This window comes from Lutjanus erythropterus, chromosome 21, assembly GCF_056507025.1.
Source record: "Lutjanus erythropterus isolate fLutEry1 chromosome 21, fLutEry1.hap2, whole genome shotgun sequence".
NCBI lineage: Eukaryota > Metazoa > Chordata > Actinopteri > Lutjaniformes > Lutjanidae > Lutjanus > Lutjanus erythropterus.
This window is the reverse complement of record NC_139337.1, coordinates 24,787,599-24,811,638: the sequence shown is the minus strand read 5'-3', so window position 1 is coordinate 24,811,638 and position 24,040 is coordinate 24,787,599. Positions and strand designations below refer to the sequence as shown.

General features: G+C 39.5%; 1 protein-coding gene across 1 annotated transcript in view; it reads right to left on the bottom strand.

Moving 5' to 3' along the window:
- Positions 1–22,013, bottom strand: part of cdh19 (cadherin 19, type 2) — a 34,285-nt gene extending 12,272 nt beyond the window's left edge. Inside the window, exons 1-7 of the mRNA XM_084747145.1 lie at positions 21,880–22,013; positions 14,152–14,538; positions 13,723–14,017; positions 10,889–11,008; positions 7,130–7,297; positions 5,839–6,029; positions 506–759 (exon numbers count right to left, since the gene is read on the bottom strand). Of these exons, the coding sequence (XP_084603271.1) occupies positions 506–759; positions 5,839–6,029; positions 7,130–7,297; positions 10,889–11,008; positions 13,723–14,017; positions 14,152–14,397 (1,274 nt within the window). The 5' untranslated portion in view covers positions 14,398–14,538; positions 21,880–22,013. The remainder of the gene's footprint in view (positions 1–505; positions 760–5,838; positions 6,030–7,129; positions 7,298–10,888; positions 11,009–13,722; positions 14,018–14,151; positions 14,539–21,879) is intronic.
- Between the last annotated feature and the right edge of the window lie 2,027 nt (positions 22,014–24,040).

Below are 24,040 nucleotides of genomic sequence, written 5' to 3'. Positions count from 1 at the left end.
GATGATATGCAGCACCTGCCACTCTTAAGCTCTGTTGAGATGGACTACAGGCACCAGTACCGCTGCTGTCTCCTCTGCAACGTGCCCCACTTGCAAATGACTGCAAATCTCAATTCCATATGCCACCTCGTATGGTGCTTTATTACATTCCCACGTCCTAGCCACGTCGCTTTGTGATAATACCACGGCAATAGATAGAAAAGCCTGTGAGGTATAAAAAAAAAAATCGTCATGATTTATTCAGCAGGGCTCATTTCCTACTAAAGTAATATGAGATAAATATGACCATGTACAGGGTATCCAGAGATCAAGGGTAAAAATGGATGCACCGAGCCAGTAACATTATTTGAAATGGAATGATTTTTCACCCTGTGGAGGAAGCTGTCTAGGGCAGGCTGTCTAGGGACGTTACGCCCCCACCAGCCTGGGTATCTACCTCGTCATTATCATACTGGCAGTTGGGATGGCAGATGCCATTCTTCCTGGTTCAGACGGTTCACATTACCTGATGGGATTGTTGACTGTGTCAGTGTCTCTGGCACTAACGCTGCCAACCACTGTTCCCACAGCCGCATTCTCGGGAACTTTCCACTCGTAGACCGGCGAGAGGAAGACGGGCGGCTCGTCCACGTCCTCCACAACAATCTTGAGCGTCGTCCTGTCCCTGAACTCGTCCAGAGGCAGAAAACGGGTGTCCACGTGATCGTTGACCGCCTCTGCGGCCATGACGAAACGTCTTTTGGTTTCGAAGTCCAACAGCTGTGAAGGAAAGAAACAGCTTTTTACAACTAAAGCAGAAATCTGTGATTTATTTTCTGTAATAAATAATGAAATTACCACAATATGCAGTGGCGCACTCAGGCTTTCTGAGGGGCAGGGGCGAAAAAATTAAAGGGGCATCTCCTGTATGTGGTGGGGCTCCAGCACGGTGAAAATCATTATGCATTTAAGTTGAAACAGTTTGTTTCATCATACAACAACTACTAGAACTCTGTAATAAAACACACGGGGAACTATTTAACTATTTAAAGTTACATAGAGGCCAAATAATTTGCTGGTATGTAGGGCAGAACATAGGGCACTGCATTATATTTTCTCCTCAGAGGGCAGTTTACCATGTTTTGTGCACCACAGGGGCACCTTAGATGATACTTTACAATGTTTTTTCCACTCAAAGGGCACTTTAGAGGGCTCTTTATCATGTTTTGTCCACTAGAGGGGCAGCCCAGATGTTATTTTATCATGTTTTGCCCAATGGAAGGGCACTTTACTATGTTTTGTCTATGGGAAGGGCACATTTTATCCATCATAGGGGCATCCAAGTGGGCACTTTTGCATTGTTTTTTTTTCAAACGTGTGCACCAGAGGGGGCGATCCCCCGCTTGAGTCTCCCAGTGACGATATGTCGCCCTCGCCCCCTGCCTGTTATTGTCAAATTACAATGTCTTGCTCTCATCTTGGACCCCAGCAGTATTCCTGCAGCCAAGCTTCCCTGAGTCTGGAAATGAGGGGGCAGGTGGGAACAAATCGCTTCAATCATAGATCATGCATTAAGTAGGATTTAAATCTATTTAATATACCGTCTTGAGTCATCAACTTGCTATTTGGACTGCAGTACTCATCTTTGCTCACATAACTGCTACATATTGTTCCTTTAATACTGTGGCTGTTATTAGCAGAATATTTCTTGTTCATCATAATTAAGGAAGATTAAAGACTAACAGCTTCTCAAATATGTTTTGCCAACTTGTACTTAAGATAGATGATTATTCCTGTGAGGGCAGGATGACTCAGTCTGGATTTTAAAATTGTTTAGTCAATGTCAATAAGCTACCAGCTGTGAGCACGCACTTAAATAATGCTGCGTTTTCGATTAACATTATGATGCTAGTAATAAGAAAACAGCATGCAAACCATTACCGCATTCCCAAAATGATTCAGAGACAGAGTCAATAATGTTTTTTTTTTCATTATCACGGCATCTAAATTGAAATCTCCTGTGCTATAAAGCAGACGCATACCGAATGTGGGAAAACATAAAGTACGAGTCCAACAGGATTACAAGAGCATTCAGCGTTGATCTATATTTGAGTCTTCTTAACTAACAGAAATAGATTGAGGACTTTGACTTTTTGAAATCAGTGGGTGCTTGAACTATATAAAGCTCAGGCCTGCCCAATCACAGAGCTTCTGACACTCATTGTCAAACCAAGAATCAAAGCTTGCAGTCTTATGGACCTTTTTCACTGCAGCCATTTTGATGCAGGTGATGCAGACCTCGACGTGAATCATCCTCAAGGGGTTTATTTTAAAATCACCCGCTCACTGTACATTATCCCACTTACTATATGTTTACTTCCCCCCAAAAACAACAAAATGTCACAAAATATTTATATTAAAATGGTTTTAGTACTTTAAAAATGATTTTATCATTCCTCCAGCATCTACAATCAAAACTGCGACTATAGTAAAGGTCCGTTCTTCATAGCAACGAGCTGTTATACAATAGCAACAAGCCTTAGAATGATGCAACCGACCAATCAGAATTGAGTATTTTAAAAAGCAGAGTAAGGTCCAGTCCCATTCAGTTTATCAAAGCCGTTCAAGACCTGTTGCATTCAGGTCAAACAGAGTCAGCGTGCTGTTCTTGTGCATGCAGGCTCTGGTACAATAAATGGAACAGGACCTCAATTAGAATCACTGGTAACACCTGCATTTACCTACTATTTCATATCAATACTGCAGTGAATAAAGTCTATTAGTAAAAGTTAAATATTGTCTGGATTTTGTACCTATAAACAACATACAATTTCAGCTGCAACAGTGCGTGGCTGGCATTGTTTTAACCTTTTTCAGTCTGTGTGTGTGTGTGTGTGTGTGTCAACATGGCAAAATGTGTGAACCACTGACTGTAGCAGGAACTACCACAGAGGAAGTTTTAAGCATACCGGCCAACCTTCCCGATTTTCCCAGGAGACTCCCGTTTTTCATCGCCATCCCCTTATTTCCTCCTGGGATCACAATTCTCCTTTGAAACTCAAATATTTTGGTATCAAAAAAAATCAAAAAAATCCTCCCTATTTTTGAGGCCTCGAGGTTGGAAAGTATGACTATTTTGGCAGGTAGTTTATATGTGTCTGGAGTCAGATTCTCTCTACACAATAGCGTACCACAAAAGATGTATTCAAAATGTGGTCCAACACATGTAATAATGCTGCTGGAGCCAGTTCTTTGTGTTTTATTCTTGTGTTTATATTCTCACAATGTGCCAATTTAATGAGATGACACAAATATTTCCTTTTGATTTATGAATTAATGTTAAATGTATGGCAAATGCACAGTTATATTCTGGGCAATTATTTTTGGATGTTGTGATTAATCAGATGATAAGATGATGTTCTGAAAGACCTCAAAATCCAAGATGGCTGCCCTGCACATCGACAGTCGTGAACACTGTAGTAACATGTGGTTTATTAGCACTTCTGTTTTTTGTGTCCCAGTAAATTGTCCAACTTGTATTTTCATGGGGATCAGTTTTGAACACAGTCAAGTGTGATGTTGTTTCCAGGTCTGACCGCCGATAACTGACGTAAACTGAACGCAGCGTGAGTCTCCGTCTCTTCAACAGACATGTAAAATGTGGCATAAGCACAGCCTTTGACCACATGTTAGACTAGAACTTGTTTTCTTTTTGTTTTTTTTCTTCAAAGTGAGAGAAAATCAGCCAAATGAAAGCGACAGAATCAGTGCAGTGACTGCAGTCTGGACTGTGATTTGGACTGTTTAACATGCGAGTCAAGATGCAGAGCCCTGTTAGAACGGCTCCGTTTAGAATAAGTACAAAGAACGGGCTCAGACAAATGCAGATATTATTACTGAGTAGTCGTGGGTCAGACTGTCAACATGTTGGCAGTCATCGTGGCTGGTGTGATCTCATCCAAAGATGGTCTTTAATTTTTTTTTTTTTTTTTCTGTTGGGTCTTGTTTGATGATAATTCAGCTTCTGAAGGTAGCAGCTAATTGGCCCATTATCTTCTTCTGTCACACAGAGTACAGCAGAGGGCCGGGAGCCTCTAGAATCAAACTAGCTGCCTTTCATGGGCCTCAAGTTTATTTAACGGCGAAACAAAGCATTTTGCTCAAAGCAACAGTTCGGTTTTTGGGACTCGCTTAACTATCTGCAGTCTTGTCATCGCTGTGAGTTCTCAGGCAGCGAGACATCATCAAAAGTAAACCGTTTATATTCTTTGTTCTTTCGCTGTCGTCGCAGCGCAGATACAGAGTAGTTCATTGAACATATGGGCCTTTATATGCCCGTGACCTGGAAAGGCGGTGATATTGCTGTTTCCACCAGGTGTGTGACTGTGTGTGATTATTGGGTCTCGGTGCCAGGCTGTTACACTGTTGCGTCTGGTAGCCTCATTAATTTTTCAAATATATATTTATTTATTTCTTGTTTGCCCGTGTATCTGTGTGGTTTTAACGTTAATGCTGTTGCGGTCTGCCAGCTGTCTGTCTGTCTGGAGCATGCTTGTGTGATTATTGGGGAGTGTCAGGATAAGCTGTCATGCCCTCTGTCAGCTGTTTTTTTTTTCATTTAGTTCACGGTGGTGTCTGTAATTTTAATTAAATTTTAAACACGGGTGACTTAACAAAGATGGCAATAACTGCCTATAGTTTTTGTAAAAATAATGATTCCAGATCTAATGGCCTCTGTGCCTAACAACACTATGGTGTCTGGTTACAATACAGCCCTTGAAATCTCAGATTAAAAAAAAGTAATATCTACAAATTCATATATTAGACATATGCTGGGTTGCATCAACAAAGATTAATTAACTCTGAGTCAGTGTTTAGGAAAACTAGGTTTAAAGTTAGTACATTCAGATAAGGAGAGTTTTGTTGAACAACTAAAAACTAATCTGCATTTAGTGAATCTAAGTTTAGTGACGTAAACTAATACAGTTTAATCAGCATGGAGATATTACTTACCTAAATTAAAATAAATTTAAAAAAATAAAGCTGCCTTGACCTAGTACTAGTAGTAATCGTAAAAGAGAGGGGGGGGGGGAATTAACTTTTGTCTACTCTGTACTCCTACATTGTTGCATTGTTTGCTAGCTAGCTAAAAAGTTAATAACACATTATAAAAAGTTAGTGAAATGCTCAATTTTTGTGCTTGGCATGTAAAAAATTAACAAACTTTACATTGTTTTGCTAACAAGCTAAAAAGTAAACAAAATGTTACATTGTTTGGTAGCTAGCTAAAAACAGTTAGTTAGCCTCGTTAGCCTGTGATAGTGTAGCAGAGGCGCTTTCATTTCTCCTCCTTTGAGAAGAAATTGTTGGCTGAATTAATGGAGTGATATGGTCTAATAACAGACGATTAAAAGGTGGACAAGAGCACAGTAAGAAAACAAGAGTGTCTGGCAGCTACTGGCAGACTTTTAACAGACTAACAAGTGAAAAAAAAAAGAGACACATCAAAAAATTCAGTTTGGTTGAGTCTTGTCTTTCTTCACAGAGCTTGATTATTTTGCTCAGTCCACCTCTGAAAGTTTTAGAAGTTAAACCTCCTCAAGTGTAAGTTTATAGTTAATGGATAAATTGTAAGTTGGACTTTTGGTGCAGCAGAATTAAATGTTATCTAGATTTAGAGTAAACACTAAACTAAAGAGAGTTAGGATTAAATGTAATATTTATTCATGTTTAAGTTCTAATATTTGAGACAACATAACTTGAAGTTAAGTGATATTTTAAACATGCATTAACTAAGCATTATTTAATCAGTTTTAAAAATGAACCAGCCAGGGAGATAAACACTGTGCATGTGTTCACCTTGGCTAGCAGAATCACCCCCTCCTGTGTCACCGGGTCTGTTTTGATGATAAAAGTAGAGCTTTCCTCCAGGTCATCCTCCAGACTGTAGGTCATCCTAGCATTGATGCCAGTGTCTCCATCCTCTGCCATAATCCTGCCCACTGTGGTTCCCACGGCTGCATTTTCAGGGACGGCAAAGGCGTACAGGTCTGAAGAAAAAAGAAATGCTTTTAAAAAGATTCGTGTTGACAGCATTAGCCTGAGAAGTTGAACGCTGGAATAGGATATCAAAAGGAATACAGAATCCGGATGATTGGTTCTTTTACAGCGCGTAATGATACCTCAGGTTTGGAGAAAAGCAACAAATAAAAAGTTTCTTGACTAAAACATCTTCGACAGAAGTTGACAGTAAGTTGTTAATAGCTAGTCAAGAGAGTCTGCTAGTGTGTAAAGTGATAAGAAGGGAGAACATTGTGGTGGAGGGTCAATTTGTGTGAGTCACAGATAAATTGTGGCAACTCCAACATAATCCCAGCCTAACTCTAATAAGAAGATGAGAAAATGTGATTGTGTCTTTGAGGGACTCTATTTGGATGGCTGGCCACAACTGCGAGCAACTCAACAGCAACCATCTGCTCCTGAAAAAAAAAGAAATAAAGCCCTGCTGATAATAATTTGCAATTATGTGACAAAACAGAGGGCACAGTTCAAAGTGAAGTGTGGCCATACAATATTTATAAGGCCTTTTGACTGAACATAGCATCCATGGGATACAGTAGCACCAGCAATGAATGCGAATGTGACATTAATAGTTAAAAGTATCATCCTTGCCGTCTCATTTCTGCAGAATTGATTTCCTCCCTGGGCATTCATTTAGTGAGGTTTATCGCTGAGAAGGCTAGGTTTGTTTCCAAAGGTCATGACAAATGTCCTTTCATGTGTGAATGATTAAATTCATCCAGTGGGCGACACATGTACGTGTGCACACGCAGATGAACACAGCATCCCCACCTCCTCTCACGTCTCCTCCGCTCCCTCCACCTCTCCCTCCCCGTCTCGTTCTTCGACTGTCTCCTTTTAATTTTCGCTGCCGTCTGAATAACAAGACGTGCACGGACGAATGCAGCGCTGGCAGCACAAAACCACCCACCCGAACCGGAGAAGTGTGATCAAATAAATACCTCTTAGGTATAATATCAAACATCTCCTAGCAGTCTGCAATGCTTTGTACTTTTTCATTGATTCCCCGAGTGTGTATGGCCCGGTGTTTGCATCACTATGACTCAGACTGTGGGTTAAAGTGACTCACGGTGCTGGAATGTGGGTCCATTGTCGTTGACATCAGTCAGGCTGACGGTGACGGTGGTGGAGGAGGAGTAACCGCCGCTGAGGCCCAGCATATCTTTCACCTGCACCACCACCAGGTACTGCTCCCTGGCCTCTCGGTCCATGTTCGGCCAGGATGTTACAATAATCCCTGCAGGTGGAAGAGACAGACGGGCACAGAGGCAAGTGGAGTTCATTAACACAGCGTCATGTCTGTCTGTGGGTGGTTTTCTATCCATCCATTTTCCCTTTTACCAAATGTAAGTAAACAAACTTTGCCTGAAGTTGTCTCGGAGAATGCCACAAAAAAAATTCAAGTCTGCAAATATTATCAATACACAGATAAATATCAGGAGGGCTTTCAGATGACTTAAAGCTTCAGTAAACAGAAGAACAATTTGAATAAAGAGAATAATTATATCGACCGGGCGAATTTATATGCGATTTTTGCCCTGGATCATTTCAGCCCTTTAGACATTTAATCTTGCGTTTGGATGAGGTGAACTTTTCAGCAACCTTTTGCTAACTACACTATCCAGTCAAATAACTATTGTGTTTCGAACACATCTGACTCATGTTGAACAGATACTTACCAGCAGCAGCCCGGTGTCACAGCAGTTCGCCAAACAGTCACAAAATGAAATCTATCAATTTATGTACATGCACAAATCATTTTCTCCTAACTCTCATCATGAGAGCAACTGTTCAAGCAACAAATTATCTGTCTTTACTCTGTGGTTTATACCAGAAATCATTAATGTAGTAAATGTTCAATTTTTATGAAGAATCTCCTTAAGGAATATGAATAATGGCTTGGAGCTAAACTGCATCACTGGCTTAACTTTGTATGAAGAAGAACCTGAAGCAGTAGCAATATGTGCTGAAGAAATTGCATGTGAATGCTGAATTTTAAAAAGCTGATACTAACTACTAACTACTAACTACAGTTCAAATACTACTGCCAAATAGAGTGTAAGCTAGAGCTAAACTGCATTGTAATTTTAATGGAGAATCTGCTTAAGGAGTATGAATAATGGCTGGGAGCTAAACTGCAGTGCTGGCTTAACTTTGCAGGAAGAAGCAGCTGAAGCAGAAGCAATACTTGCTAGTAGAGCTGTGTTAGCCGCGTTGCTAGATAATGCCAAACTAAAGAATCCAATTTATGAGGAAACTGCATGTGAATGCTAGATGTTGAAAAGCTGATGCTAAACTGCATTGCTGGCTTTAAAAGTTGAATAATTTAACCAAAAAACAAAACCAACAATTTGTTAGCCTGTCCATAGTTTCCTGTCTGTCCATTCATTCCTTCTGAAAAGTGACAACCAGGTCACAAATATATAGGTGTTTTTTTAATTGTTGTTGTTGTTATTATTATTAGTTTTTTTTTTTATTAAACACCTGGGCAGTGTGATTTTTAGCAAACATCACTCAAAATAGCATGTTTGCTGGGGAATGTTTGCAGGTGTGCATTAATACATCTTTAGTGTAATTAGTATTTCACGTTATCAGGACAATGAAAGTGGAAATAATTTTAAAAAGTGCATGTTTTTCTCCACAATGCATCATTGTTGATGGCTGATAGAGGTTTTACACTATAACTGAGAGGCACAGAAGAATAAGATATGTCAGACTTGGGCTATACAGACAGTACTCGCTTATAAGATGAATTCATTGCTGGGTTTTGGTGTGTTCGTGGGATTTGTTGACAATGAGAAACATTTAGAACACCTACAGATTTATCCTTATAGGTTAACTGAAGCCATGAGCAATGACAACTTTGTGGTTTAGAGTCAACTGCTGCCCACTCCTCAGTAAAAACTAACAATCGGTTCCCTAAAAAAGAAGTCTGATTTGCCCTTTTAGATATTGCATTCATTTGCATTTAAACTTTTTTTTTTTAACGTCAATAATTCTATCCCCCAACTCTTCACAGTTCAGGTCAACAATGTGTGTGGGCAGTATTGCAGTATTATAGCTGACCTCTGTATTACACAAGTATATAGTGTAAATGTACATGCATTGGCATCAGTTGAACCAGTAAAGACTCGCATTTCTCCCAATGGTCTGACAGAGCAGCTAAATCTGTGAATAGTTGTTTTAAGAGATCAAGTTGCCAGGGGAAATACAACTCTCAAAGTGAGAAATAGTGTCTGACTTGAGAAAAGTGACATGGACCTGAGGGACAAAGCCTAAAGACAAGACAGCTTCCTGTCTCAACAGCCTGAAATTGGAAACATTTCTGCCCTCCCAACCATACGCCTATTTTTGACGTTTTATGGGGGGCATGGTATCTTTAGAAGGACGTAGCAGGTAAACAGTATTATGGCACATCAAAGTGATGTATCATATAAAAACAGGGAACCTGGCGCCGAATTTCAGAAACTTCTTACCGTATTTTAACTGTTTGGTAACAATGTTAATAACACAACCATCCTAACTCCCCAAAATCTTAAAGAAACTCTCCTAACTTGAGGACTAATTTTCACTTTTCCACCTGTAGCAGTAGCTAACTTACTAATTAGCCAATGATAGTGTTAGCTAACAGTAGCTAAGGGTAGTGTTTGCCAAAAATGGCTTATGGTAGTCTTTGCCAACAGTGGCTAATGGTAGTATCAGCTAACATGTTTAATCAGTATGGCTGCTCGTTTATTGCTTTTACACAAAAGATGCTAGATATGGTGGAGTCTGCTAGCTTAGCTTTTTTTTAAATCTCCCAAGTTAGTGTTGAAAATTCCTTTGTATTTAGTGAATTTCTTTATGAACACCTCAAACTCATCTGTTTTGAAGTTAAGCGCCCATTTTTGTGCTTTTTCTTTTTCTTTTTTTTTTGTATGTTTCAATTATAAAAAACAAACATTAACCTACAAAGTCATTTCACTGAAAAGTAGTGTTGGTTGCAAGATAACAGACTTGTTGATAAGCAATGTTGGACTGAGTACGTTAGGATTTGTTTCCGTAATACCAAATAAGGAAAAATTCTCTCAAGTTTTTCTAAGCATAAATAGGGAATAAAAACTGTCTTTTGGTTTGGTGCCTATTCAAAGTTTAGAAGCTTATGATTAATGTATTTCAATTTGCTACGTGCTTAGCTCGTCTATGTCGAGAAGAAAAACAAATTTTGAAGATGCATGTTCAAAAGATGTTGCTGGGTGACCTGTAAAAGTGACATATATTTATAGTCATATCTGAAGTTAGCTAATGTCAGCAAAATATTAGCTAACAAGCTAGCTAACAATTGATGTAAATTAACAAGCTAGTTAGCTACTGTTTGGCCATCATTGTCTATCAGATGTAACGACCTAGTTAAAAATTTATGTAGATTACTTAGCTAGGTAACTACTGCCTTTTTAATGTTATTATATATAATGTAATTTAAGATATGATTATAAATGTCTCTTCAGCAAATCCCCCAGCAACATCTTTTCACAATATTCAACATTTGACTTTCTTTTCAATGTAGACAAGCACATAACATATTTGAATACAGGAAACAGGAAAGGAGAAGGTTGACTAAGGTTCCATAAGCGGCACATATAGGGTTAATTATGTCTTTAACCAGAGAGAATAAATAAAAATGGTCAGAAATCCCTAAAACATAGCACATTAAGCCCACTTGTTGTGAAGTCACACAGTATTTCTGCACAGCTGAATCTCTGCTGCACCTCTCTAACAGCACAGGGAGATTTGTATACGACTAAAGGACAGTTCAAACTAAAAGCCTCTTAATCTGTCAGTGGCATACCCGTCTTTGGCTCCACAGAGAAGTAGGGCTCCCCCTGCAGGATGGAGTAGATGAGCTTGGCGTTGTTTCCGAACATAGGATCATCAGCATCTGTGGCTGTCACCTGGGCCACTGTGGTCCCTGTGGGGGGGAGCGGATCACACAGTCAGAGTTAGCTCAGGCAGCAGTTCCAGTCGACGGGGAAATAAAGTGATTATGCCACAGTCCCGCAGGGTCTGTCTGTCTGGCTCAGGGGGGGAGAGCAGTGGAAATGGAAGAAGGGAGGGGAGGTAGGGTTAGAGGAGGGATGTTGACAAAGGGGTGAGGGCTGGGGAAGTGGGGGAGGGGAGCAGCGCTGGCCTTTCACAACTCAGTAAGGCTGTGCAGGTGTGTGTGACAGCCTCTCCAGCCCTGTAGCGACATCTCTCTCAGTATCCACCTGCCCCTCGTTTTCTCTCCTCCACACTCTGATTCAGTTTCACCTCTCTATCTTTCACACTCACAACCTTTTTCTCCGCTGACCATATCCTTCTCCTCACCTTGCTTTCAACAGTATCTTTCTCCCTCTCGCAGCCCTCTTGTCTATCTCATTTTTTTTTTCCCAGAGAGCACTCTGTTTTTCTCTCACAGGCATAGATTTACAGCAGCATTTCTTATTTTCACTCCAACCTTCCCCCTCTCACTTTCCCCTATCCGAGTCAAATGCATTATGATTTATTACGAGTGAGATATTATGCTGCAAAAGCAGATTACATATAAATTGAAATGGTAATGTTTGTGGTATGAAAGGGCAGTGGTTATAATAACATTATTTAAGAAATTTAAGGCATCCAAGCTATGAGTCAGAATCCAATACTTTTGACTTCCTGAATGGGGACAGATGACAGACTTTAATATAACCTTTTGTTCATTGCTTTTCAGTCAAGATTTACGTTAAGAAATTCATTTCAAAAGTATATCCTTAGAAACGAAAGGGCAAGTTTTTATCTGTTAAATGCAAATGTTTAACTTTTATTGGTAAACAAAACTCACCAATTGCTTGTATGAATATTTAAAATACACAATTCACTGGAACATAAATGAATCTTCAGTTATGCCCCTGTTTGGCTTATTTCAAATATTACGACACCATGGCAAATGGTGGCAAATTTGTTTATTTCAGCCGTAACTGTAACATTTAAAGATGTATAGTTAAAGATGTGGTCTGATGACATTCGTGCTGTGCTTATTTTATGCACTGTGTTGTTTTGCGAGTGTTTTTGATAAACCAGCCAATAGCGACACCTCACCTTTGGACCAACTGCTAGTTTTGGGCAAAGTCAAGCTTTCATCTGTGGTTAATTAGGTGGTAAATTGGGTCTAACATTAGTAAAAGTGTTGCTGTTAATGCGATATGAAAGCAAAAAAAAACATGATGATGTGGTTGGAGCTAACAGCTTAGCTTAGCATGCAAAGTCTTAACAGGAGGAAGCAGCTACACTGGTTCAAAATCCTCCTAGCGCTCACTGTTTAACACATTATGTCTTGCTTTTTTAATCCACATACAAATGACAGTTTCACAGTTGGTGAAACATTGGTTGGGAGCAGTAACTCCCTGGGGGTCTGCGCTGGTTGCCTAGCAACAATGGCTACAGTTACTTCCTCTCAGATGTTACGTGTTAATTAGTGAGCTTTAGAGACTACTGTTTTCAGCTACTTATTTACCATAAACACGAGAGTGATATCAATCTTCTCGTTTAACTCTTGGCAAGAATCTCGCATATTTGAGCATATTTCCCATAATGTCACACTATCCCTTTAATATGCTGATGTTTAGCAACAGCCTATGGTCTGAGTTCACTCATATAATATGAGATCAGTTTATTCAACGGATGTCAATAACAAAGACATACAGAAAATATTACTCATGTCTTTCCATTCTTTTTGCATTTTTTTCACACTTATGTATATGGATAGGCTGTCTGGTGAGCTCATTTCGTTATCTATTGATGCACATACTAACACACTGATATCAGAATACATATCGCCCCTCTGAGTACGTGTTGTTGGACATAATTTTGTGCATCTAAATGTCAGCAGGAAAGTCTGAATGCGGTTGCAGCCTTGCCGAATTTCAAAGAGTAAAAATTCAGCTCTATCAACATAAATCCATGATGACAAAAAAGTGAAAAGTTACAATTAGGCATTAAGTTTAGGTTACATTTTTGCTAGCTTATGCAAAAAGTGAAGAGATGACCCAATGAGAGCGAATGAAAATGCAGGCACACGACAGTCTTGACATAAGGTGCAGCCCCCGGGTGAAATACCAAGTTTTTGGGGTGTCCCTTTAGCAGGTGGCCTATAGGGTTCTGATATAGGCTTAGGGTCTTTAGTGTGATGACATGCTAACATTTGCTAATTAACAGAAAGGTGCAGGTGAGGTTGATGAGACTGTCATGAGTTTATAACCATGTGGACAAAATTAAAATTTGACCTGATGATGGGGATGGCTGAAAAGTCAGGTGATCACCAAAGTGATTCACAAATAATTAATTAAATATCTCTTACGGGGAACAGATATGGAGCTGTTGACCCAACAGACTGACTTTTCCACCCACAGCTTGCATGAGTTTAAAAAATCAACATCACCATCTCTTATCAAAACCGGTGTTAAACTGTTTTCTGGGTAAAACCGTACCAACTGCATGGCTACTGTGCTGCTTAATGTAAGTGATGTAATATGTATTTTGTGGATTGGGGATTTTGTTGAACTGATCTGATAGATTTTGATGAACTGACCCTTTAAATTCGATTCTGTGCGCCTGCACTTTCAATTCTTACTGTTAGCGTCAGTGCTTTCCCATTGTGAAACATACCGACTTCACACATCTCAGGGATGCTGGACACATATGGTTCGTTCTGGAACTGGGGGACATTGTCATTGATGTCCTGCACCTTGATGATGAACTCTGACTGGGGTTCCTCTGGTTCATTAGACCTCCTGTTGATAGCCTGGGCTTGAAGGACATAGAAGGCCTTTTCTTCACGGTCCAGCTTCTTCAGTGTCCGGATGTCTCCAGAATACTCATCTATCTCAAACACGTCTCCGGCGCCCTCTCCTGATAATATGTACTTGATGGAAAACTCGCCCCGGTCAGAGTCGGATTTGAGCTACAGAAAAGAGGAGGGGAGAAATGAAAGCTCGATGTTTTTAAACAATTTTCTCAGAGGTAACCAGAAAACATGCATTTTCAAAGGGAAGTACCGTATCAAGGACATGGAGGACATTCAATCTGAAGCGGTACCTTGCCAATAACGCGAGGAGTGGGATCTTCCTCGGGGACAAACAGCTGTTTCCAGATCCAGCCTCTCTTCAGGCGACGGTGCAGATGAGTGGACCCCTGGGCCAATTGTTGGGCTTCCAGACCCTGAGTACCTCTTATATCGCTCAGCACCCCGCCAGGAATCATAGAAAAGACCGTCACCATGGCCAAAACACCCGGCATGCTCATTTTTACTGTCCATCGGTGCATTTCCTCTGTACTTCCCATGGTTAGTGGACAGGAGATGCAGTTATCAGGTATCACTGGTCCGGTGCTACCAAGCCTTCATTCGACAGCATAATAATTCATGATCCCGGCAGTGCAGTATCCCATCTTGTTATGATGTGGTTTGTATGCAAGCTCATGTCTCTGAAATAAAAGGTAACAATTTAATTAATGGCTGCAGTGAGAAATTTCAAACAGCGCACAGAGATTACAAAATGGGGAAACTGAAATCTGTAGCAGAGTAGTGTTTAATTACACAAAGCTTTAAATACATGTGAAGTATTTGGACTTTTTTGTAATTAAAAAGTTACATTTAAAGACTGTGGCTCTGGCTGATAGGCAAATCTAACTTGAAGAGTTTACACGCTGTTCTAATCTAACCAGGCAAACTTGTTCCTGAGAATGTAGGCCTAATATTTTAAATATATCTAAAAGCTGTACCACTAGAAAACTAGCTAGCAAGTGTGCTGAAAGCTACTTAGGCAAATGCAGGCTAATGGAAAAATGACTGAAAGAGATAGCTAAAATAGATAAACAGTTAAATTAGAGTAAAAAGTAGCCTAAATGGTTGAAATTTGAATTAGTTATTATCTTAAGTACTTCCAGTACACTTACTGTAGCTAATGTTAACTATCTCAACCATTTATCCATTATGTTTAACAAACGTTAACTCTAACCATTTTGGGTTTAATTAGGTAACGTTAGCTAAACTGCAGCATCAGCCGCTGTAGTGATTATAGTGCAGATGCAAAGTTTACCAAACCACAAAAGTCAAATTGAATGAAAATATCATTGCAGGGTAACAATATCCCCTTTTATATAAAATCCAGTTTAAAATCAATTCAGCGTGGCAGCTGGTGTCAGTGAGGGGGCGCTGAGTTGATCTGACAGTGTCTGATTTAAAAAAAAAAAAAAGGTTGGGAACAACTGTTCTCTATGAGCTGTATTTTGACATGATCCTTTGTTGACTATCTGAACAGATACGTCAAATCCATTGCACGTCAACAATTACAATGTATAACAAATTCGAGCAGAAAGCCAGATTGCATTTTACAAGAGAAAGACAAACCCTTTGTTTGAACTCTGTTTCTTTTTTCTTTTTTTTTTTTGACTTGCATCCTGCTGTCCTGCACGGGCGGCTGAAAACAGCCCTCTGTTTTGAATTCAGACAAGGCCCTGCATTGTGTTTCATTGGGGGGTGCAGGGCCTGAACATCATTCCTTAAGCATGACACTGCACTCTGGCGCTGACTAATGAAGACTTCTAATTAGATCAATGTCTCCCTGGACATGGAAAACAGAGACACACATGCCTCTGACAAAGTATGAGTCGAATCGATGCACCAATTATAATGTGCACCGAGATCAGGGTCGAGAGTGTAAGGACAATGAAAAGTCAGCCTAGACAGCAAATTAGTTAGGACAACACAAATAAAATAGCTTGAACTGGCAACCCCGCCCAAGTTAACAGACTTCAGCTTGCCTTTGGTGTCTTTTGTTTCTCCTAGCAACCATGAACATCCACTGTCATCTCAACTCCACATGTCAAAAACACTCACATCACGGCTTTGTCATCCCGTGATACTGAGGGTGAACACATGGCATGTTTGACTTGGCGACCTCCTCTTGATCAATTTTCCCTTTGAAATTATATGAAGGGGAGACCGGGGGCAATTGTAACATTGTTTTTTTTACATTTTCCTTCATAATTCCCACACTACTTGAAATACACTAGTTATCTTTAAAACTAATCAATAACATAATTTATATATTTTAACTAATGAGACTGTGAAAAGTAATATTAACCCACTGTATGTCAAATAAAAGCGCACGTCAAAGTAATCACATTATTGCCGTAGTACCTATTAATATTATATGGTTCTAGTTCTGTTAGATGTCAGGCATAATATACATTCTAAGCCAAATATATTTATATTTTTGCAGAAGAGTAGCCAACTATTTCAGTGGCAACTAGATTTAATTTTAACTACGAATTTCACAGTTGTTGGAATGCTGTGTAAAATGTAAATAAAAACAGAATGCAATGATTTGCAAAAACATTTTGACCCATTAATACATGACAAAGATAAGATATTTAATGTTCAAACTGATTAAGAGAAACAAGGTGCTTACATTGGTTCCTACTTGCATGTAGCAGAATTGCTCCTGATCTTGCGGCGTGGATAAAGTCTTACATACTAGCAAGACATATATTACTATAATTAGTTCATGTTAACTTAACCAGTAACCTCGAGATAACATTGATGTGAGTTCAAATTCACCGTCATCTAAACTTTGGACAGCAGAAGAAAAGTTCTGTATGTCCAAAAAGTAACTTCTGCTGAAGTGAAATGACCCTGCTCCTTTAACACAGGCAGAGAGAGAATCCTACTGAGCACGTGCAGAGGGAGTGTCAACACTCTAGCTTGGGTGTGATTGGAGGTACTGAGTGTGTTACAATTGCCCCCGGTCTCCCCTATATTATCTTTGTGTATCAGCGTAGGTGTGTTTGGCTCAAAACCCGGGGACATTCTTTTGCTTTTCTGTCTTATGGTCGTTTACTTTGAAAGGCAGCACAAATTATTTGTCCAGACGTGAAACCCTGAACCAAACTTTACTGCTCTCCAGTCAAGCAGCAAACCGTACATCAGCCCTCAGTGGGATCAGATGTTATTAAAGGCTAGAAGTCACAACAGCCATAATTCTGAACCATTTTAATAGAGCTTTTTGACACAGTAATATCAGCACATAACAAATACAGTCCCACCATGTGGACGCTTTAATCCAAAGTGCTGCACAGGAACACAAGTGCATGCGTTTTTTTGGGGGTCCCGGTGGAAATTTAAAACATACCGTATATACCGTGGGAAGTTGTTTCAGCACTTCGAGTAGTTGCAGTATTAATGCCTTAAGAGCTCATGTTCATGTTTAATCTTGTAAAAGTAAATTAGCCGTCAAGACCCATTTGTAATGAGCTGGTAAAATCAATTACTGATGCAGGCTTTCATTTCTGAAATTCAATTTCAATACAGCACGTGAATGAAAGTACGTGTTTGTGCTTATGTATGTCTTTACGGGCCGTATTCATATCTCCGAGCATTGCGGAGTGACATTCCAATTAGTGGCCAGTGAATCGTGAGCTGTTATGGTCTTTCGTAGGGCTGCCAAGCACGCGCCCGAACCGAACGCCTTGAGCCAAAGCTAGACAACAGCCCTCAATGATGTTACTCTGAGCAACTGCTCAGCTGCCAACATGCCAAGGAGTCTGCCTAAAAATCTTCCTGGGGGTATCAGCCTACCACTGATGTGGCTGGAATAGTGCACAGGTCAACAGATGTTTAGGTGCCAATTTAACAAGATGGACCTTTCTAGAAATAAGTGATGAAATTCAGGGGAAATAATGGGTATGCCAGCCCCATGTCTGTAAATAGCAAAGGCATTAGGGAGCAAGTCCATGTGTGACAGGTATCTTGATTGTGCTTGATAATAATGATGACCCTGCTGCCAAAGTCTGATGGTTTTTGTATCCTGGGAGATGCAGTTATTTGACAGGCTGTGGGAGGGGGGGACATTAGGTGGCTGCACTTTATAACATAAAAATACTGAGGGGGAGGAGGGTCAAGATGCAGGTCATGTGACTTCATGACAACATTCAAAAATATACTCATAATTTGCATCAAAAATCCAAAATGACATCATACATAGTGTCAAAGACAGGTGCTATTTTTTTCTGTTTATTTTCCTTTTCCAAGGATGATCCCAATGTTCTTGTTGAAAAATAATAAATTACATTTACATAGCTTGGATTATCAGACACTGAATGTTTGTATCCTGGAGGATAAAGGTATAAAACAGAGACAATCACACACTCATTCTTGACCATTTGGGCAAAACTGTACACTGAGTGGGCTTTGATTATTACTCTTCAATTACGCTAAACTGCTAAAAATATCTTTTAAAAGATACGCGCCATAGTGATTACATTTTTTTAATTAAATGTAGACATCAACTTGGTCTGACAGAGTTGACAAAATGTCCCATTTTTTTAATTTCATGGTACAGTCATAGTAAGAAGTATTTTTTAAAGGTTTTCCAAGCATAATTACAGAGTAAAAATCAAAAAACCCTCAAAATACAGTTTTGTCCCAATTCTCAAGAATGAGTTTTCTAAAATATTTATATGTGCTTGCCCTTTTAAGGATTAAAATGATAAAATGTTGCTCAATATAAGCGTTTTTATAATACCGATCCATCTTTTATCATTTACATGGGGTTTAAGTCATGAGAAAAAAATCAAGAGAAGCTAAAAAAACATATAAGAAACACCACTGAACTCCATGGTCACTTTTCTCCTTTCAAAAGAAATTCTCATTTTTACTGACACGCAGTACATGCAGAGTGCCCTGAGGTTGACAACCATTCATTACCTCTAATAGGCCTTCTTCCCATTTCCAGCAGACTTCCTGTAGCCTGTATGTACAGTACGCTAGTCTGCCACATGACAGAATGACAATGAGCTGCAGTCTCACAATGTTAAGCACTAGATGCGCTGAGACCGTCACATTATTTTCCTATATGGTGATGTGTTCTAGCTAATAAAATGTCGCTCTGTTGTAGAAATGGTTCCTGGATGATGTTAAAATGTGTCTAATGTGCCAACGCAAATGTTGAAATGCGGCAATAAAGAGAAAGCAGCTCCTACTTGACATTGTGGATGACACAATCAATATCAGTACGCGCTGCCAACGTTAAGTGCTACGTGACACTAACTTTATATTAGCATTAATTATGTTGTTTTTTATGCATCAATCTTCTGTCTTGGTCTTATGTAGGATAATTGAAAAAAGACAGAAAAAAATATGAAATTATGTTTGAATAAGTGACAATGGGCGTAAATAAACTGTAGGCTCACACTTCTCATTTAACCGCAGCTATTTGCAATCTTGAAGACAAATCCATCTGCTAAGCCTCACGTCTTTAAGTTCACCCTTCCAAGACAAAATGTCCTTAATTGGTCATGTGGGAGCTCATCATGGGACTTGTTGTTTACTGTTCAGCTCCATAAAACAATAACGCTGACATGTAGTTTATGTTTCCTAAATCAGGACCTCAAATGAGTCCAGAGACTGAGGGAGAACAACAGGGGAGTGTCAAGCCTTCGTGTGAGTAATTTGTTTGATTTTATTGCGTGCGCAAGTGGAAATCATCACTGTTTAGCAAGTGTCACGAATTTCCACTGACATTTATCAGATAGGACTACATCCTATAATTTGTCTTCTTTCTTTTTCATTAAAAACAATTAACTGATGCTCCAGAATAAAAAAAAGAGATGAGTGGATTTTTAAACTAAAGGAGTTTATCTATAAAGACTTAATTATGGCGATAAAAGTTTCTGACAAAGTTTTAAATTAAGCTTCAAAGAAGTATCAGACATGGACAACATACTGAAAGCAGACGATCATCTTAAAGAGACTGTTTTGGATTTTTTGAAGTGGGGATGTATGAGGTACTTATCTATAGTGTAGTGCAGTGTATTGCATGTAGGAGATGACAGTCAACATGCCCCCAGTTTGAAGAAGCAGCAGGAGCACTGGTGTAGGAAGATAAGCAATGTACTGTTTTGGACAGAGTCAGAAGCAAAATGTATTTCAGCAACCTAAAAAAAAGTCCTACCTAAAAAAAAAAAGAAAAATCAGTTCAAATGTACGCTATATTTAGAATATCTTCCCAACTTTATCTTGCCGTCAGACAACCTTTTCTGATGGAAAACTCTCGTTATATAAGCCAAACCCACCAAACTCCAGAGGCAAAATCAGTAATTTCATTTTGCAGAATACCAGTTGTTGGTCTACCACTGCCTTAATCGTTTTGTTTGTTTGTGTTGTTGTTTGACTTCCATGAGTACGAACTAAGCCTTAAAAACTCAGAAGTCACACAATTACACAAACTAATTAACCGACCAAGGTGGTGGTAGACCAGCAACTTGTGTGTTCTGCGAGGTAAAATGATTGTTTTTGCTGAAGGAGCTTGGTTGCTTTGGAGAGAGAGATATTTGGTTTACATAACAGCTGTTTCCTCTTGAGAAAAAGCTGGCTCACGGCAAGATAAAGTAGTGAAATTATTCTGAATATAGCGTACACTTAAACCGATCTTGATTTTTTTAGGTGGTTCAACACGTTTTGCTGCTGACCCTCTCCACAGCGATACATTGCTTAGTTTTCTCCTGCTGCTTCTCCAACCTCAGGGCAGTATGACCCTCACCTCATACAGCCTCACTTCAGAAAATTCAAACTACTACTACGCCATGGGTGCTGACTAGGGTTAAACATGGGGGCCAAAAAATGTATATAATATTACATCATCATGACATCATGTCATCATGTGCTCCACCCGAGTTTAGGCTGTCTTGGGTAGTTATCTCTATAACAGCACACAGAGGCAGTGTGCCACTGTAACCCTAACTCTAACCGATTCAAGAATTAATTTGAATGCACGTGACCTAAAGCAGCATAACTACCTCTAAAGTCATGGTACTTCTTTGACACACCAGAAAAGACTCATTGATATTTTCCACAACAAACATGTTGGACAATGTCACATACACAAATTACCCACAAGACCATCTCGGCCGGTAACAAAAATTACTTATTTTAAAAGCAGAACCCAAGTTGAGCACACGATTACTACGCTGCAATGTTGACTCCTCTTTTCAGTTCAAGTGTCTGTGGGCCTTTGTTATGAAAAGACATTGTGATGCCCTGTCATGTTGACAGTTTCTATTCCACTTCATTGTTTTGCCAAGGCTTTCTGCTCATATACTGAGGATGTTCTGCAGTTACAGATAAATACTGCACTTGAACAAAATAATGGATAATGGATAAATGTCACAAATGTTACCACGCTAAGAAGTGACCCACCTCAAGAAAGGTCATGGCAGTTGTCAATTCATTATTTGATAAAGCCACATTTGAAGGAAATTTTTAACACTCAGTTTCCAAAGGTGAACAGCCCTGAAAGTTAGTGTCACACTATAGTAGTTACAGCTCCTCAACAGGGCGCAAAAAGTGTTTATTATTTGTTAAATAAACTTTTCCTAAAAAAAAAAAACAAAAAAAAAAAACCTTGACACAGCTACATCACTTTGTTACACTTCATTAAATACACTTTAAAGCGAGTCTTTAGCAATTTCAAACATCATCGTCAGTTCTTTCAAAAGGCACAACACTATGAAAAATCCAGCAGTCGTCTTAAAAGATGCAAAAACATTTCTTGCTGTGAGAAATACAAAGAACCCCTGGACTCATGTAGACGTGATTGCGTTTTTTGTAATTTCAGCCTTTCTGGTGCTGTTTTTATATTGAAAACCTCTTTACTCTTTGTATTCCTCTATACATCCTTTCCTGGATAATACATAAAAATGCATCTAATTATTGCCTGATAAAAGATCACCACTTATGGGATGTATAGCGACCACCAACACACCCACCTGTTTGTGTGATGCTGCCGTCCCCTAAAGCCACTTGTCACCAACCGTTGTCAAGAGAGATCATCGCGGGGCGTAAAGAAACACAATCTGCTTGACTAAATACCCTGGTACTGGAAAGCAATTCAGTCACCACAATAGCAGAAGCGAATACGCGTGGTTCTCACAATGCGTAATCCCCTCTGCTGACGACCTCCCCTTTTCTTCTTCTTCTCTCCCCTTTTCTGCCCTTCTCAAACTTCCTGGAGAAGAACAAACACAGGCTCTATTGTCTGGGACTCACATCTGAACACTGCAGAACACTCGGGGCCTTCATCGCCATGCAAATAGTCACAGCCCAGACTTACAAATGGATTTCTATCTTTTCACCCTCTCTGGTTTTTTCTCCCCATTTTCGTGAACAATCCGGTGCTTATTAGAGTCGAGCTGGAGCATGGCGCGGATGGTAATTTATCCACTGTACGGCCACTATTTCTGCTAGTGATAGGAAGGCAACAGTCTGTTTTTTGACATTCAAGCCGAGGCAGCATGTTGTCCCTGCATGCCTGGTCCCGATATGGTCACATCTAAAAATTGACCTGTCATGACTCCCAGTATGCAAAATCACTCAAGATGTTTTTTGTCCTCCACATTCACTCGGTTGTTTGCAAGTGCTTGTAATCAGGGCTACAGCTGTACATAAAGGGTAGTTTAACCCTATGTTAATGCAGCTACAATGGGACTTGAGGACCAAGATGGATGAAAAGATGGACCTTTCAAAAGATCAAGACCACCTAAAGTCAAGACCAAGACTGTGAGGTATTGAGACCAAGATCAAGATTATGACTTTGTAAATTCTGAGTCCTCTTTGTCCTAGACGGCAACAAGACAGAGTTAAAATATGTCCAAAACAAGATGAGACCAAGACCTTCCTCTCAGTGTAAATCACAGTTGTCATTTCTGTTTTCAAACCGATGCAGTTGTCATTTTTATGCCGAATGGCAGCAGAAAGCAATTGCACCATTAACCAACCATAAGCTAGTCTAAAGTCAAAGCCGCAGTATTTTCCTATTTCCTATATTTAAAGGGCACATTATTCAGTGAAATGTGCCATAAGGTTCACGATGCATCTACTCTAGGGCATTATAGTTCATCTCTGGGTCATAAAAATGAACATTCTGATTAATAGCATTGCAGGTGGGTGAAATAGGATGAAGTGTCTCCTCATTAAGAGAGATGCTGTGTGCATTCATGCACAAGGCACAGCAGCTGTAACTCCAGCTCTCATGTCAATTAATGTCCTGTGTTATTCTGCAAAACCCAAATATCTCACATGCAGTCAAAGTTCCTACAGTGAAATTGTTTGGAATAAAGCAGCCATATAAATCCTGACTTCCATCAGAGCTCTCTATAAAAGTTTATTTCCTCTGTTTCTTCTGGAGAGTTTCTTCTGTGCTGTCAAGTTTATAACTACAGATTTTTCTTTTGCCGCTCAATTATTAATGGAGCAGTGACATTACTGCATAAATGGAGATGTTTAAAATCACTGAAAGCAGCCTCTCTGATCATTAAACCATCTTTTAAATAATGTCGAGCTGTGCAAGCCTTCCAGATGATTTCTTTACACTGATGTATGAGTGTTGAGGCTGTTTTCAACAGTAACTGTGGTAACATCGTCATGCTGCTGTGCCTCGTACATAAATGTACACACAGCATCTCTCTTAATGGGGTGATGCGTCACCCTATTTCACCCACCTGCAGTGATTAATTCAAGGGAATAAACAGAACCCCTCTCTTTGAGCCCAGATAATGTGCCACTTAAATTGCAAAGTGGAGTTGGACACGCCTTGAACGCACACACACAATGCACTTTAGACTATGTGCGATAAATCTAAATAGAATCTGTTGTGTCAAATAACAGTCTTGACACAGTCACAATCTGTACGGCCTTAATAATAGATCAATGCTTCGGATATAACAGAATTAAAATAAAAAGAAAGATGTGGATTTGTTGAAGCAAAATCATATAAAGTGACAGTTTGACTCAGGCTATATGAAAACACACACTCACACATGTACTGCTCAAATGATCATAACTAAAACACTTTTGCTGCTTTCTTTCTTTCTTTTGACATAAACAGGCCTCTGTCAGCATAAGAAAATAATCATTCAAAAAATATGGAGG